At 40.5% G+C, this 18,912-nt stretch overlaps 1 protein-coding gene across 1 annotated transcript in view; it reads right to left on the bottom strand.

The window, feature by feature from the left end:
• The window catches only part of grik4 (glutamate receptor, ionotropic, kainate 4), a 129,716-nt gene that overhangs the window by 87,088 nt on the left and 23,716 nt on the right, over positions 1–18,912 (bottom strand). Inside the window, exons 2-3 of the mRNA XM_034548318.1 lie at positions 14,414–14,578; positions 11,250–11,347 (exon numbers count right to left, since the gene is read on the bottom strand). Of these exons, the coding sequence (XP_034404209.1) occupies positions 11,250–11,347; positions 14,414–14,578 (263 nt within the window). The remainder of the gene's footprint in view (positions 1–11,249; positions 11,348–14,413; positions 14,579–18,912) is intronic.

Raw genomic sequence — 18,912 nt, forward strand, 5'->3', positions numbered from 1 at the left:
ACAGAAAAACACCACCACACTGCAGCCAAGTGGACAAGGGCCACTTAGTCTCAGTGAGCTGAATGCAGAGGCCAGACTGAGAACAGTTTGTTTAACATCAAAAAGTAGACATAGCTTATTTGTTTGGAGATCATCAGTTGTAGAAAACCAACCAATAGCAGAACACGGCTGGATGTAACATACTGCAAACCAAATAATGATGTTGGCTACTGAGCATTGGAGAGCAGATGCTGTTGGAGACATTGTCCATCAGTCAGCAAGTGTGATGCCAAGGCTGGAACGCCCGAGTGGAGTTGGCAAGGTGTTGCTGGGTGGCAGGAGACGGAGGAGGGCAGGTGGTAGTCTATTATGTCTACCTGATCCCGTTTCGAACCAAAAGGTTTATGGGGGATTTGGGAGACCAGCTGTTGGCATTCAGAAAAGACAGGAACATATTTGGGGACAGTAAGGGAAGAGATGAGACACTAGAGATACGACAGTGTCAACGTGGCCCACCCAACAATCTCCATCTCAGGCCTCTGGCTCAACCCAGTCTCTGCCCATGAAGCCAGATCTCTATTTGTGGTGGTAATGATCCTGCATCAGGTCCCTGCGGTCAGAGCAGTAGTGGACCAGTGATAAAGATGAAGTAGGCTGCGGATCCCATGGTGCCTTTTAGAAGAGTGGAACATTGACCACGAGATCTCTATCTCATTGATCAGCCAGTTCAGAGAGAAAAAAAAGTCCTGTCCTCCAGCGAGGCCTGTTCCCTGCTCCACTGTCCTATTTCAGAGCAAAATGTCTCTGTGAAAAAAAAAAGACTTGCTTTTTCCAACTTCCCTGTTTCACTACCAGCTGTGCTGGTTTTATTGCATGCAGTGGGGATGAAGACAGAAACGACTAATTTGATTTGGGGAGCTGACTCAAGCCTCCTACCTCATTAAATTAAGAAACATTTAATCATAAACATAAATATTCTCTCAAACACCCACAAACGCAATGCTATCTGTGCTTATCAAGCTTGGAAAAAAATTTGTATTTGTTTGTGTTGTTGCAACCACAATATTCAATAGGGAGCTTTAATTGAAAAAAGTGTTTTTTTAAATATATATATATATATATTTTAATCCAACAGTGGGTTGAGTCCAGATCTGGGAATATAGCCAAATATTTGACTTGCACTCCCCAAACAAAGCAAAGCTGAACTTTACAGAGACTCAAATATGCTTTAGTTTCACTTCAGAGATGGAAAATGGCAGAATATTAATTCAGTGAGCAGCTGGCAGAAAAAAGATGAGCAATGTCAGCTGATTTGAGTATTGTCCCCTTCCACAAAAGAGAAAGCTCTTGACAGAGCTGAAACAAAAGCAACATTGTGACATGGGGACCCTTTTCATGCCCTTGGTGACAACAATCAGCTAAAGTTGTTTTTTCCTCGCTTTCATCTCAGTGCTCAAATCAAGAGACTGCTTCCTGATGACAAGACCGTGGGTTTGGATATGCACACGGCGGTTCTGTTGGTGTGGCCTTGACAAGGCGGATCGATAGTGTTGTGAGATAAGGGTCAGCAGAGGTGCAGACGACAGCTGTGCTTGTCTAATTATGATCATGCAGAGACAAGGGAGGCACCTGCGCTTGTTTGCAAGCAGACTGAACATAGAAATCCTGCACAGATTGAGACTCAACTTCACACCCACATTCTTTAAATCAAATGCACATTCAGATTTTGGAACTTGTCTGCACAGACACAAACCTCTGAAAAAGGTCACGGTGTCATTCTGAATTAGTCATCATCTGAAATAAATTTATGATTAATTATGTGTAATGTTATGCATGGTGCTGTGTCGAAAAACACTTCTACACTGCATTTGATAAATGTGCAATAAACGGTGCATGTCTTTATATTATCTACTAAAAGATCACGTATATCGTTGAATACATTTTGCCATTCACTGTATGACAGTTCCTATGAGATATTCCAAAGATTCAGATTTAAGTTTCTTCATGTATGTGTTCCTAAAACTTTTCCAACAATGATCTTAGTCGGACACATACATTTGCCAATTGGCTTATCACATACATAATGTTATAAATGATATGCATGTTTCTAACAATTAGTAAGTAACTGCAGTACAGAAAATGTCAAAGATAATCATTTTCAAACAATTGTCATTACATAGACAGATAGAAGTCATTTCTTTAAATTGTAAGAATGTCCCGCTTACTATATAAAGGTCACAATTTTAAAAAGCCACACATTTTAATATTTTTTATCATCAAGGAATGATTGTTGTCTGTTTGAGTAAAGAAACCGCACAAGGGCTGATTTCTGGTTGGATCGAATATCGATATCAGTCAACAATCCAGTCTAGTTGGGCTGCAAACGTATTTTTATCTAAAGAGTTATTTTCTAAACACAAGTCTTTTAACTTGTGTGACGACTCTCCCACTCTGCTGACTGTGTTCCTGCTTACGATGGCTTCCTGGTGGGAGGAGCTAGGACATTCACCTGCTGTTTGGAGCCCATCTGATTGGAGCCTCCAAGAAGGCATTAATGGAAATACTTCTGGGAGTGTCTTTCTCTCTCGGCAAGGCCTGCTACACCAGCCTCATTCTTTGTTTACTAATGGAAGTTGTGGAGCTTTGATTAAACTGGTTTTGGATTAAAGATCTGTGTGTGGCCTCCCTTTTTGTTGCCAGCCTTGAGCCATATGGTAACACTTGCAATAGTAATGCAAAATGCAGAGTGCTTGATCTTCTGGACAATGTGTCATAAGGTAAGTGCTGTACGAGTTCAATATATGCTCATAAAAAATCAGGGTGCATTTTAAAGGATGTGGCGTCAATGTGACACTGAAGATGAATAAGAAGGTATATTGACTTTTATTTATCTTTAATTTCCTCGCCCTATCAACCACTCTCCATGTCATCCTTTTCACAGTAGGAAGATAACATAGTGAATACACTGAGAATGTTTTAATGACACTCAAGGGAGTACATTAAGTAGCACTAGAAATGTATAAACTCTAGTTTGAGGCAAACAGTAAAGCTCTTCAAAAAAAGGGATGTAAATGTGTGAGGGATGATGCACCTCCACTTTTGTGACTTCAGCAGAGTACTTGCCATAAAACCTGTTTTTTCTTTCACTCCATAGTCTAAGATTTAATTCCGAAGACTTTCCACCTCACAGAAAAAGACAGGCGGATACAAATTCAGAAGATGAAATAGCAATTGATTCTAAATGGAGATCGTCTTTGTACCTTTTAAAAAACACTGGAGGACAAATTTGATTGATCCTTTCCTTGGATCCTAATGAACCCTAATGATAACACATGTTGAGTGGAGCCTTAAAAAAGTTTAAATGAATGAGTGAAACCTTGAGTGTTGGAACGTGAACTGCATTGAGCTTCAGGCTAGCGTCATTTTGTCATGAAAGTAGCAATGAAAAGCTCATTTGCATTGCATTTCATCTCTTTACACATCTTTTTGGAGTGAGGAATCTCCAAGAATACTAAGCTGTCTAACAAATGCAGAAATCCTATTGAGATTTCAGAGGCCGTACTGCTCGTGCACTTCTACTGTATGAATAAGCAAGCTGCAACTTACATTTTCCAACACATACTACATACATAACTGCTGATGTTACTGCACTGAGAAAAATGCAATCATCTAAGCTTAATCAATGACATGCCACTTGCTGACAACACATTTCTTTTGCCTGGAGAGCGTTTGCTTTTACATATAGTGGCTTTAAAGCCCAATTACAGTGGAGAGCTGAACCATACGCTGACCCCCTGAGCAGAACAAGACCGACACAGCAGAACTAATATCACTACGCACTCAGACAGAGAGATTCAGCATGATGGAGGCTGATTGTGGGGAGTGGAAGAGAGAATGGAGCAGGTTTCTGAATACTATTTTCTATTAGTTTTCCTAACAATGGCAGATCTTGCTTGACCTGGTAGTCATCTATAGCTGGTGTCTGAGTAAAAGTTGGAGAAGGGAAATGGCAGTAAAAAGACAGGTGGAGGAGGTGAAATGAGAAAATAAGAAACACGAGGCGACAGGTGAGAAAAAGAAAGAAAGTAAGAGGTTAGGATAAGGACAAAGACAGCGACGAGAGCTGAGGCTTGTGTACGCGCAGTAATAGCAGATATTAGAGGAGGGACAAAGGTAGAGGGGTGAAAATTGGTTAAAATTGCAGTAAGGTGAAAGGGAAGGACAGAAGTAAATGAGAAAGAGGAGAATAGTGTAAATCAAAACAGCAAATGAGAGGTGGCTGTAATATCGACAGAAGAATGAAGGTTGTTCATTGACTCTGTATCAAGATTGTCCTCAGTTTAAGAAAATGAAATGGGTTCGGTAGCATTTTCAGCATGGGAAATGATAATAAACAGGCAACAGACCCATTGTTGTGGTGTTTGGCAAAACATGTTGAATGTCCAACAGATTCTCACTTACAACTTGTCAAATACTGCCGCGTGGTCAGTGCCCCTTGGCATTGGAGATCGAGTCACTAGGTACCCCTCGAGCGTTAGTTTTTAACGTGTTGGGACAACGTGTCAATGAACGCTTGTTTCATGCATGGTGTCCTTTCAAGGTAAACTTCCCCGGGTGTTAGGTTTGGGCAACACAACCACTTAGTTAAGTTAAGGAAAAGAGCATAGTTGATGTTGACTTAACTCACGTCAAATTAATAAAGACTCGCATCTCTAGCGAGTGAAAAATGTCATGACTGGTGACTCTCGTGACGCACATGACTATCGATTCTTGACACGGGTTACTTTTTGTTTTGCACAGGATGTATGTACTGTAGCTACCCATTGTGACAACATAATAAAAGGATGTCAAATCACAAGCCTGTAGAATATTTATTAGAGATAAAGACAAATACAATTATTCTTAGTCCTCATTTTTTTATCACAAATAATATGGACATTTGCAGCAACAGCATTACAAAGTTTGAAAAAATATATATAATAAGAAACCTAAATTCAAGGTCCACAGTAGCATTTTACACACCACTTCTTGTTATTATGAAGAGATGAGATGTTGTTAAAAGCTGTAGAATAAGCACATTAGTCAGAAAAGAATCTGTCCTGCTAATCCATGGAGCAATATGTTAGAAATTCAAACATGTAAACACACACAGCACCAGGCGGTGTTAAGGGATCATTTTGGTTATTTTAAACAAAGTTACTTGAATTGCTTGATATTGCATTGCCTCGAGCGAAATAAAGCTATTCTGAAACTGATAAAACTTTAGACACAATGATATGATTTAAAAAAAAGTTTAACTATATCTTATGCAATGATGTGTAACAGTGCATGACATTTGTAGCTCATGAAATTATCAACCAATCAAGAATCAAATAATTTATTAATTATGTATTTACTTTTATCTCACAATATGCAGTGTTTTCCTTCACTGCAGCAGTTTATATAACCATGAAACTATTCATTTTGTTTTCCATCAATGCAAAAGGATATTCAAATAAGATAAAAGCAAGGTCATCAAGGTAAAAAAATAAAAATAAAAAACTATCCTTTGTGTACTCTCCTTTTACCGGCAGGTGCAACATTTAGATGATAATGGTGTCCACATGTGTGACAGCAAAGCTGAGCAGTAGTTGGTTGAACATGGAAAGGAGATGTGGCATGCTGGCTTCGCTGTGACCAACCGTGGTGCAGCGTCTGACAGAGAGCTGGTCCAAAGTGAGCATAGCAACCGTGTAAATGGGCTCTCGCCAGAGAGCATTGGCTGGTTTGGCTGGTTGGCTTTTCAAGTCACAAAATGCAATTCCACACTTGCTGGACAACTAACCCATTTAAATCAGTTCGTACAGCTCTAACACACACACACACACACACACACACACACACACTGAATGCAAACCCAGCAGGCTGAGTGTCTGGTCCTGTGAATGGACTAGCTAATGAACACAGATCTATGGGAACCGTTGAGCTTATGAATGCCTCATGATAATGACAATGAAGCACTCGATACTCAGTATCCATTCACGAGCAATCAACTCTGCCTCAACTTTGTCTGGTGGCCCTGTTCAGCAGTTGCTTCTGTCTGACCATGGAGGAGTCTTACAGAGTTCATCTACGAATAAAGAAATATGTTTGAGTCCAAGCTATCTAGGAATTAAACTCAGACTCTGAAAGGAAGGCAACAGATTATTTTTTACTGGGAGTGAATGAGCCTTTCAGCGTGACCTCAAACACTCGTGCTCACGACGCAGCAGAACACTGTATCAGAGTAGACGGGAGAGAAAGAGGCAGAGCATCAGATGGGGAGAGTGTCTGCGACAAAGTGAGTGAGAGAGGAAAACAACACAGAGAAAATTATTTTGCACCAGAACGGCTGCACATAAATGAAGTATTTTTCAGACTTGTTCAAATATTTTTCGAGGTAAAGTTGTGTGGGCTTTGTGTTTGTGGGTTTCTGTGTGTGTGCGTCTGTGTGTGTATGAAAGCACAAATATCTCATTATTGGCGGTCTGCAGGGCTTGAGCTTTACCAGTGACCCCCAACCTCAATCCAACGTGCTCTTTGTTTGCCCGGTGGACCCCAAGTTCACCTCCAAATCCAACCTGAACACCACCCTACACAAATCCAGGTTTGTAATCTTTCTGTTGCAACCAGATGGCTCTACAAGCCCAAAGCAACCCCTTGACATCAAACCGTACATTAATATTCATGATCACTTCTGACAGGTTTGAATCATTGAAGACTGTGTTTCCCCTCTTTCGCAGACACAGAGCTACTGTTACATCCTTTCTGGATAGAGAGGAAGTTATGGTTGAAAACAGGGAGTAATAGTAATTAAACTGAGCTGAAGGTGGCTAAGAGCAGTGGGATAAAAACGGAATTCAGATGAAATATCTGGCACCTGGAAATTAAATCACTGACATTTACTCAATTTAGTTTGAAAGCTTTATGGCTAATGGCAAATTACCTTAATTATAGGCTTTGTATGGAAATAATAAGAAGTAGATTGCCAATGGAGTCTACCAAGATAAATGGGGGAGGGGGGGGGGGCTGAAATGCCCTTGTTCTATTCCCATATATCCTTATATCTAAGTAACTCGTTATATCACATTTGTTCAAAGGAAACAAAGCAACAAGAAGAAAACACAGTTAATGTTTCTCATTAGTCCATATTAATCAAGCCTTCCTCCTAATCCTGCCACAACGCTTAAAATGGGAAACAGACTACCAACATGATGCACATTGTCAACCCCTTCTCTGCAGTAGTTCTTTTTATATTAGTCACTATTAGTGTGAAACCCAGATGGGCTCCGACCCGCTCCCCTGTTTCCCCGGTTGAAGGATCCTCTGCAGCAGCAGTGGAGCCTGGGGAGTGATTGATCGGGACTGGTAGATGATGTGCTGATCGCCTAGTGAGGTCTGTCAGCCGCAATATTGCTGCCAATGTCCCAGGCAACCACCTACCGGAGATCCAGCATCTGTGGCCTTACGCTCACAGTGAGGGATTAGATGGTCAGAGAATTGTGAGTCCACACACACACACACACACACACACACACACACACACCCTTCTCAGGCTCTTGCAGTTCAGGCGACATGTTTTCTTCATTTATGGACAGGTATCGTATCAAAGACAAAGCCACAGTTACACTTAGTGAGTTGCTATTTTGAATTGTCTAATAAAGTATGAGAGGTGTGCTGCAGACTATTAAAAAAGCATCCCTAAAAATAATCCAGTGGTTATTCTGATCAGGGTAATTCTGCACAATGAGCAATTTTACTTGTGGTACATTTAACAAGTATATTTTGATGCGAATACTGCAATACTTCAGGACGATTTTGATTGCTGGACCTGATCAGTGTGAATAAACCCTTAATACTCTGTCAAGAATTTGTCCCTAAATGCTGTTTACTAACAGTTCAAATGCAATAAAGAAATAGACTATATGAGTAATATCTACTGTTTCAGCTTAATTATGTTTACATTCTGCTTGACAGGATCTCCTTTATTGTAATATCACAGTTATTGTAATGTGTCGTGATAGTGCTGTTTTGTTAGTAACACCCAGCCACTAATAGAGCTTGTACAATTATATAACAATGATGATGTATGCAAGTGCGCTCTCTCTCTCTCACACACACACACACACACACACACACACACACACACACACACACACACACACACACACACACACACACACACGCACACACGCTGACTTCCCTGATTTGCAGACCTCAAGTCTGAGATGGGGGACCCAATCAGTGAAATCAGCTGGTGTGGCGTTTGGTTGGAATAAGAATCGGCACACTCTTGGCTCAAAAAGGGCAGCATGTGAAAGCCATTCGGTTAGACCGTCAGTTTTTAATCCTGATCCTCAGGAAGCAAAACTTCTACTACTGCTGCTTTTCCTACTATGCATTCCAGGTATTCAATAGCCTTTGACTTGATGACTTAAATAAATTAAAAGCACCAGGGTCCTGGTGACCACGTCTGTGAACCATTGGGCTTGATTATTCCATGAATTACCTGCCAACCTAAAAATAGTTCTTAATGCACTTTATACGACTCAGAATAAGATAAGAGGATTATCGTACAGCATTCTCAAGGTTTCCCCCTGGGTGTTTTAATTTGTTTTCTATTGTCAAGACAATTATGTGTCAAACATTTATTTGTGTTTTTTCATATCAAAATCCCACATCTCTTCCTGTAAAGTGACTGAATATCTTTTATGACTCATCCTACACAACATCATGATACATGTTGGGGGCAATACCACCTACCCTGTTTATATAAAAGCTGCAGATCTAGTAAACTAACATTAGAAGCATTAGCGTATGTCGGGAGTGAATTTGGTTGACAGCTTTTTACGAGCATTGCCAACATCCCGATACAGAATATTCTCTCCACTTCCAAAGGCTCAGACATTCACTGTGCTCTCGTCCTTTAATTGGTGGTGAAAGAGGCTTCCTTTTAAAATCAAGTTTGTTTTTGTTGTAACTGGTAGGTGAGAGACACGTCACAGCACATTAAACTATATACAGTCCAACTAAATCATGTCAGAGAAGAAACACTTCAAACCATTTTACAATCTCAAACACGTTTCACAGAACCTGCATGGATGACTTACATATCGGCTAAAATGCTCAGCACCGTCTCGCAGTCGCAGTTCTATACCTCACAATGTGCAATAGCAACATGTCAAAGCGGAGGATGGTTGCATGTGCAACAGACTGGAGGTCAGTGCAGGAATGACTTTCTTTTTTGTAGAGTTCTTTTTTTACTGTATATGCAAAAGGCAGTGATGGAATTAGAAGAACATTTACTCCAGTACAAATTTAAAAGGTACTTTCCCAAGTATTAGTTTAACCATTTAATACTAATACTTCTACTCTACTACACTATTTTTTTGTTGGAATAGATACAATAAGATAGACATATTAAATTGTCTGCATCCTAATGTAAAGTCAGAGACAACATCAGGGGAGTCAGTCAGTCATTAATGAAGCAGACCTTATATGTTTAATATGTTGATGAGCTAGTTTCGCTGTGACCATTACAGCAGTTAAATACTACTTTCATATCAGACATGAGTTACCCAATAATATATCATATAATTGTATAGGGGCCATCATTTTACTTCTGATATTTTCAGTGAAGGACTCTCTTCCAACATGTTCTGCATAATGTTGAGAGGAATTCTCTTTCATGTGTCATACCCCTTGAAAAAATAGAGGTCCACGTCTTGAACTAAATATCAAATAATATCAAATGCCCTGTTTCTACGAACCTGTACAGTTATGTGTGGGAACATATTGCATACTTTTCTCCAGACATTGCAGCAGTTCTTAATTATTAAGAGTTAAATACAACATACGATTCAGACTACAGCACTACTGACTAAGGCCGGATGGAAATGATGATTCAACATGATGACAGCAGATCTTATAATCCTTCTATCTGTGGAAAATAAGGAAGACAGGCTGAGCTTTGAAGTATTCTGGTCAGCCAAAGTATTGCCATAGCTATTCACTTGTGCATAAAGAACATTCGGGGAAATTGCAAATCCTTAGGATAAGTTTCAACTCCTGAGAGTAATGTATGACTATACTGCATCTATCACTTACACTCACGACTCAAAAATGTATTTTTCTTTCTCTTTATGGGGTCTTTTATATTCATATGGTGGTATTATCAAAGCAGTCAGCCCCACGGGGCAATGGCACCAGAGACCTATAGCAGCAGGGAGTCCTGGTATGTCTACTACTACAACAGACTGATGTCTCATTAGAAAGACGGGCTGTCCTGCACCAGAGGACATTATAGAGACTGGGAGGGTAATGGTATTCCCCCTCATAGTCATGCCGATCAAGTTCATGCAGTTTAAAAGGCATCTTCTCTGTGGATCAAATCAAATTCATGGAGGGGCAATAACACACTAGTGAAAACTAAATGATGGATGAACTGAAAGAAAGCTGGCAGGTAGTGTTTCAAATCTGGAAAAGTTAGTACATGGTCGATAATATAGACGCTATCAATAGGCATTCACTTTCATAATCTTAAGAGTTTTTCTACAAATAGTGTAAACAAAGTGTATCAAATGTAGTAAACATCCCAAAGCACTGCAGTAAAACCATCACAGATGCATATTTCTGATTTCTAATTGATTTTGATCTAGTTTATGGTTTTCTTAATTCAAAGGCTCTCTTGACATCAGACAGCACAACACACCATGTCAGAGTTCAGACAAGCCAATTAGTGTTCAACTGGGATCTGTTTGCATGGAGTCGAGCTCTGAAGCCAAATCCACTCAGTCTTGTTTCATTTTCTACTCCATCTCAATAGGGCCCGGCCCCTCCTTGTGAAGAAGACATGATGAGGCAGACCTGTTTACACTTTACTTGACTGAGCAGCTGATGTATCACAATAGCCCAGACAGAACAACAACAACAAAAAGTATATAAACACGCTTGTGTCATTTCTACTCCTTAATTCATAATGTATCAAATAAACTGAAAACAAATTGAATTGTAATGAAAATCATTCATTGTGAAGCCACAAAACATTCAACATGTTCTGAAACGGGGCCGAGTGAAAAGGGAGAACGTCAACCCTTTTCATAATCATTTTCACAAACTAAGTCGGGTTTTCATTGTCCCTCAATCTCTGATAAACCACACAAAGAGCATCATATTTCCAAACTCTGTATTTCGAGTTGCAATGTGAGCAGCATGGGCCCGTGGCTGCAGGCCAGCTGGATGCAGAAACTCACCTCCTTCTCTCCGCAGATATTGCTGATGATGGAGTTGGAGGCCGGACTGGCAGAGGGACCGAGGACCGCCACAACGCCTTTCGACATGATCTGGCACACTGATAGAAAACAAGAGAGGGGATGAAGAGTAACATAAGGGATGAGAAGGGAAAAGAGACAGCAAGAGAGTAGGTCATTCAGCCAGTTGTATTCAGGAAAGATAGCAGATATAATTAGAGAATATTAGTCATTTAAAAAAGGCCATCTTCAGCCAGATGTTAATGGATGCACATGCTGACTCTCTCAACCTCTAAACAGATAGCAGGCTGAGCCAGCACTTCCACTGTCTCAAGGGAACCTGCACCTACATGCGTTAATGAAACATGCGCAAGGCCAAATACAATTGTCCACATTTAATACGCCTAACATGATGCACAAATAGAAAAATCCAATAGATCGTGCCAGTGAGGGTTTAAAAGCTTGTGGAAGGAACTGATATTCATATAGCATACTTTTACATAGATGCATAAAAATACCAAAATGGGAAGAGACACAGACAGATAAACAGAGTGACAGTGAGAAAGGCAGAGACAAAAATAGTGACAGACAGCAATAACTGGAGGCTTGCATGAAATCTGGTATTTGAACATTTACACATGAATGCCATAATGACACACACATCTCATCTTGTTTTTCACATTCTACATTTACAAGAACTGATTTAAAAGCTTTACCCTTGGGTACCAAAACATATCTATAGACATTTCAGGGACTGTGAATCATACTCCTCTCCGATGTACACGGGCCATATGCATTAATCCCCCCATACTGGAAAACAGAATGCCGTTTCTTGTGAGTTTATTAATCCCTGGGTCCTAATTAAACCGCTACAGTCAAATAATGTGAGGTAGACACAAGTACAGACAATATGTGAGCATGTGTGCACACAATTAGTGTGCGGGATGATAATTTGGTGTGTGTTATTGGGGCAAACAGCTGCGTGTGTGAAAAGGGGGGGGGGAGTGGGGCAGTGAGTCGAATGATTAATAAGTAATCCCGTAGTCACCCATGGGGCCTGTAAGACATGAACACACTGACACAAACATACACATCCACATGCAAACACACATGTACGGTGCATGGTCACACAGACACACACACACACACACACACACACACACACACACACACACACACACACACACACACACACACTTGCACCTGTCTGCATGGCTTCACCAAATTAAAAATCTGAATGATTTGACTGCCAGCCAACATACTCCTGGCCCCTGTGACACTTTGATTTGCACAGAGAGCATGTGTGAGAGAAAGAGAATGTGCATGCAAAGTCAAACTCCATCCACTCGGCCAAACTTTATTTGTTACTCCCTGGACACTGATGTCACGGTGTCCATTAATGCTGTAAATTGTCAGAGTAGCACTGTGCCTCTCACCGCAGTCAAATTAAGGTCAGAAGATTGGTTGAAATCCGCTTTCTCAGCTTGACATTGATTTTCTCAGATCAATTTGAGCTATTGGAACCTTGGAATGAAGGGCTTTAATGAGTTTGACTTGTAAAATGATGACAAGAGAGGAAATGTACGGGTACCCACAGAGCTCAACGCTCTGCAAATACAACACAAGCAAATGAAGAAACATCTGCACCAACTTGACGACACATGTGCAGTATTTAGAAAAAGTATCTCACGACACAATGGAAACCGTTTCCATGGGACACTGAAAAGGAATGCAAAGGGCTGGGGAACGCTTGTTGATGCAATGCTTTTTGGAGTATTCCTTTCAGATCTTATTAGTTTAACATGTATTGGCACTTTTTAACCCTGTTTATTTATTTATTTATTTTCCTCTCCTTTCCCTCAAGAGGTTTCGCCTCTTGTCAGGCCACAGTTGTAAATAAGAATTTGTTTCGCCTGGCTAAATAAAGGTTAAATAAAAAAATAAAAAACATTTCATGGGATTAAAATGCTGAAAGCTGGCCATCAGTTTCCTAAGGAAGCACTAAAGCAAAAGCACTAAAGCAAACATCTCTGTGTGTGATGTGGCTTTATAAGCTATGCATAACAGTGAAAGAAGTCTGGTCACTTTGACTTTCCTGCTAGTATAGGCAGCAAGCAGTCCAGGGGGTCATCCATGTAGGAGCTGTTTACTACACGGGCAGCGGTGGGTGCTTGAAAGGTGGGGGACGGACTCTGGGCAGGTAGCAGCCCCTCTGTGATATTTCCATCTAACTGCCGCCGCTGATCCATCCCTAATCCAATTCTACCTCTAATTACACATACACACACACACACACACACACACACTCACTTCCATACACAAACAAGTGCACAATGTACACACAATGCAGCATGCACACACCAACAGAGAAAGAAACACACGCACACACACACATAACTGTTTGTATTGGTTGTTTTTCTGCAGATACATGATGTGCTGTATTGATTGTGGATAGTTTTCATTAAAAATGAAACAAAAAACACTGAGGTGTGAGGCAACAAGTCAGCACCCAGCACACTGATGTTGTTGTATGTAGCAGTGAAGTGGAAGCATTGATACAATAGATAACAAATACGTACTCCAGTGTGTGTTAATGGAGTCACCATCAGTGAAGCATTTGTCACATCCGTGTGACAAATTACTGGGAACCTCTTTCTGTAATGGCCTACTTAAAAAGGTCCATACACCTTTCTGTTGTAGGTCATCTGTTTTGACATACTGTAGATTAAATCCTTTTGAATTACACTCCTTTTAATGAAACGTGTGTTTTTTATGTGCCTTGCCACAGCAGAGTAAAAGTAGCCACTATACAGTCAAAGAGAACAAAACACAACCCAGTAGACAAATATAACCAAATCATTTCACTTCTGCAGCTCTCAAAATATGACAGCTCATTTTGTGTCCCTGCGCCACGGCAGTCTGTCATCTATTTTCAATCATTTCTTTGCTTCTGTTTGACCAAAAATGGTGTTAAACCAGACACACTTATCTCGGTGCACTTGAGAGAAGAGTGAAAAGAAGCCAGTCGGGGGATTGGAATGACAGGCTTGTTGATTTTAAAATGAGAGACACTTTTTCCATCTTTTTTTCTCTGCCTCGGCACATACACACATATTGACCAACAGGCCCACACCAATTCATTGGCATTTCTTCCCCCGGTTACTTACTTGTTTCCCCCATCTCATATTCACTGTCTCTCAGCAGTTCAAAGATGTCCACCTCCAGCTTGCCAGTGGTGGAGCGGTTACTGCTCCTGTTGATGCTGTCTTTGGCCAAAGTGATGGCTAAACGCTCTCCTCTGCTGCACTCCATCGGGTCATCAAGGATGGCAGCTGAGGAGAAGGGAAAGGGAAGGAGCGATGGGTGTGAGAAGGGAAGGAATACAAAATCATACACACTGGTAACTGCTGTTTGAGAACAAGGTAACACGTGATCATTCAATCTGACAATGTATCATACATTTAAAGCCTTTTAAAAAATATATATATATCTACAACAAAAGTTAATCTGAAAGCTTCTCCTACATTGTATAGATTTATAATAATAATATTAATATATTTTGTGCGCACTGGTCTCCATCAACCTAGATTGCTCACTGTGGCATGAATTGTTGTTAATAAATCCATACACTCTGTGAGCAGCTTTTAGTGGGTCTAATCTACATTTGTTTTAAAAAGGTGAGTGCTATTTAATGTCAAAATCCAATCTGTTGAAAAGCCTGAAAGCTAAAAAGCTTTAAAATCGTATAAGTGCTGCACAAATATAAATTCCTAACATAGTGCTATTTTCAAGAGCACAGCAGAAATATACATTCTTAACATACTGTTTACTCCAGCAAAAGCACTCAAACATGCATCATAGAGGCCATCTGGTAACTCCAGACACTGACACCAAGATGCAACACTGTTTGAGTCAACAATAACATGAAATCAATCTGCCACAGAAGCATTCAATAATGATGAGAGAACATGATATACTCAGAAATGAGTCATACACATTCTGTATGAAATAATGATTCTGTTCATCGTAGTATGATTATGAGAGCATCTGATGCCAGTCATGTGTTCTGCTTAGCTAAGACAATTATAAATAGACTGGATGTAGATAATGCACTCTTCTCATTTCTTCTTAATTCAAAAAGGATTTAAATCCTTAAATGATGCATGATAACTATGGACTGGTATATTTGTATGCACTTCCTAGATAGACTGTAGCAATAATAAAAGACTTAATGTATGCTGTGACCTTTCTTTCCCCCATAAAAGCCTTGCATAGCATTGATGCTGCGCTAGAGATATTTCTACCAAATAACATCATTTCGGAAGCGTTTATGAGCGAGAAAAGCTTTAAATAGTATCTGCTTTAAATACCGTGACTGTGAAAGCCTTGAAAAATGCAAGATACAGTCACATAACTTTACAGGTATGTAGCTGAGATCAAAATGAAGGCTGTCAAAGCAAGGGTGGAAGTTGGGGAATAGAAAGTGGGGAAGTGGACACCACACGTAACGCCCTGGGCACAATTAGGCAGCTCAGCTGACCCACGACAATATCTGATAAAAGACAGCAAAACACCTCAATATAACTTTTCACATTTACTAACCCAAGTGCCTTTGGACTATGGAGTCATCCACACAACAACACAGGAAATGCATGATGGCAACTTCACACAGCACCAGACATTAGGTGAATAAGATGCATAACACTTGATACTGACTGAAATCAACCACTTTATTATAAGCTTCATTGCCACTGTATCATAAAACAACCAACATTTATACAAACTATAACATAAGGGTGGAACAAGATGTCTAAAAGCAGGCTTTGTAATTAATATAATATACGAGGTTAGCACGAAGGTTCTCCAGATAAATAGATTACATTTACAGCACAGGCGGGATATTAAAGTAACCTGTTAAGTAACCAGTGTTACATTAATAAGGCACAAAAAATACAACAACTTGGCTAAATGTACTGTAGATTAGCCATTCAAATTAAAATCTGCCGGTTGAGTGTCATATCGGACATAGACATGCACAGCTGCATACAGAGCTGGGACGTGTTTCCTATTCCCTGATGACCACACAGTTGAATAAACAACAACTCGCTCTAGCTTGTAAATATGAGACATATCCAGTCTGATATTATCAGGCGGAGTCGCAGCGAGCCAATACTTAAAATTAATTTAAATACTTTGCTGAGAAGCAGAGTATTAGTGACAGTTCATCCGAGGTTGCATGTGTCTCTGTCTGATAACAAAGCTGTGAACAAAGGACATATTAATTTCTTTATGCAGTTAATGGACTCTAGATCATGTACAGGCACGTAATGCTTCAAAAGGTTTAGATGTTTTAAAAATAAAATATAACAATTGTCCTTGACAAGATAAGAAAAAGCGTAATATCATCTTATTTAGGCTGCATCAGAAATAAAAATAACAATAAAATCTAGTGAATAATAACTTAAATGCCTTCGTATCCACACAAGTAGGTGTACGCCAACTACATATAAAGCATAATTCTGACATATCTTGGTCTGACAGGTGTTGACAGTTGGGTGTGGTCAATATTTGAGATGTGCCAAAGAAGCAAGACTGTTTTCACACATAGAAGCCATGAGCTGGCCCTTGATCCATCGAAACCAATCAATGAGTAGCCCAGAGGTACGCGGAGGCGTAGCGGGCTGTGGACTGTATAAGGCAGGCTCTGTGAAATGTAGGTATGAAATGAGAATTCCTCCAAGGTAACGGCGCATAGCACAGGAACACAATCTCATGAGGCTTTTTACTGTCACATCTCTCACAGATGTGATCCTTATGCAAACATGTCAACCTCTGGTGGCATAGCACCCTTTAACAAGACTGTATACACTCTCCGAACATTGTCATTCACAACAACAGTACTTATTTATAAGATTGAGAGCCCATATTAGATGGAACAACTTCACCTTTTTCAGAAACACAACTTTGCACATGAACACACTGCCGGCACACTTGCTGTCACTTTGAGTCCTGCATTAACAGCTGGAAGTGATTTATCCTGAACATGGGATTTACACCAATGCTGCAACACATGGGCGACTGTGGCTCAGAGGTGAGCAGGGTCGTCCTTGGATTGGCGGTTCGATCCCCGGCTCCTCTTGTCCGTGCCGATGGGTCCTTGGGCAAGACACTGAACCCCAAATTTGCTCCTGTAGCTGTGCCAATGATGTGTGAATGTGTATGAATGTTAACTAGTGAACCTTAGCCCACTGCCATCAGTGTATTAATGGGTCTGAATGGGTGAATGATATCATGTAGTGTTAAAGGGCTTTGAGTGGTCGGCTAGAAAAGCACTATGCAAGTACAGGTCCATTTCCAGCTTTACATCTTTACTTCCTGGAGTTTCCTAACTTCTCTCTGCTCATTCATTCAGAGTAAACACATAACAAGGGGCAGGGAGGTCTGTGAGGTGTGGGTTTTGGGACAGAAGGAATAATTGCTACTGCTGTCAGAATCAAAGCACTTGGACCACAACCTATGTCAAGGGTCCTGCTTTGTGAAAATTGGTAATGGAGCACTAATGTAGAACCAAAAGTAAGGTCCAAAGAGAGGCTTGCATTGCCTTACTGAGCGAGAGATGCTTTTTGTGACAGTAGTTTGAAATGTCTGCGAAAAGAGGCAGCCAAGGGTAAAAAACTCATTATCCTTTTGAAAGATCTGCTGGCTTCTCTATTAATTAAAAGGCTGCATCTCTCTTTCCATCAGCCCAAGTGCTAAATGCAGATCAAATGAACTAGTGCTTCACCCACTGTACAAGGTAATTAATGGTAATGTGCTCTCCAACGTCTGGGCTTTGATTGGGGGGAAAGCAATCTGATAGGGGAAGTGGGGGAAATAGTTCATAGGGACAAAGGACCTTTGATCAAATAGAGTTATATGGATACTATTAAGTGATTTAGCAACGCAGTTATTTTTAATTGAATTGATTGTATGTGTTCTTAATGGTTATTATAACCTTTTTGTGCCTGCTTCTCTTGTCTTAGGTTGCCGAAGATGCTCTTGCCAGTGTCTTGTCATGTTTAAGATCTTTAGGTGCCATTCTCACACCATACCCTGTAAGGATCTTCTTTTTTTGCCTAGCCCTTACAAATAAATCTACCTTGTATGATGTAAAAAAGCAGAAATGTGATCGAGCATCTGCAAAAGAGACAAGACCATTTATCTAAAAGCATCTTTCCAGAGTCCCATCAAGGACATAAAGATGCAAGGTAAGGGATTGGGAGTATTTCGATTGCCTCTCAACATGGCGATGGCGCGTCCGTGGCTCATAGCGGTGTTAACAGTACAAATACGGTAGAAGTGCTGACAGAGCGACCAGTGTTTACTTGAGGGGGAACTGGAGGACGGGTGCTACGTTTCCGTGTCAATGTTGTCGGTTGGTTGGCTTTAATTAGCTATAACTGTTGTGTGAGAGCAGTGCAGAGCGGCGGGCCGTGAGCCACGCTCACATGCACCATCATGCACGAAAAAGCCTGTGCAGCCAGCCCGGCTGTGGCAATAACGAAAGGAAAAGCTCGGATAATCACACATACCGAGGGAGAGCGACTTCATTCTTTACTCAAGTAGACAGTACTCGATATATTTACATAACAAATAGTTGCTTTATTAATGTTCAGAATGTTGAGTG

The sequence above is a fragment of the Cyclopterus lumpus genome, chromosome 13 (assembly GCF_009769545.1).
Source record: "Cyclopterus lumpus isolate fCycLum1 chromosome 13, fCycLum1.pri, whole genome shotgun sequence".
In the NCBI taxonomy this organism is placed as follows: Eukaryota; Metazoa; Chordata; class Actinopteri; order Perciformes; family Cyclopteridae; genus Cyclopterus; species Cyclopterus lumpus.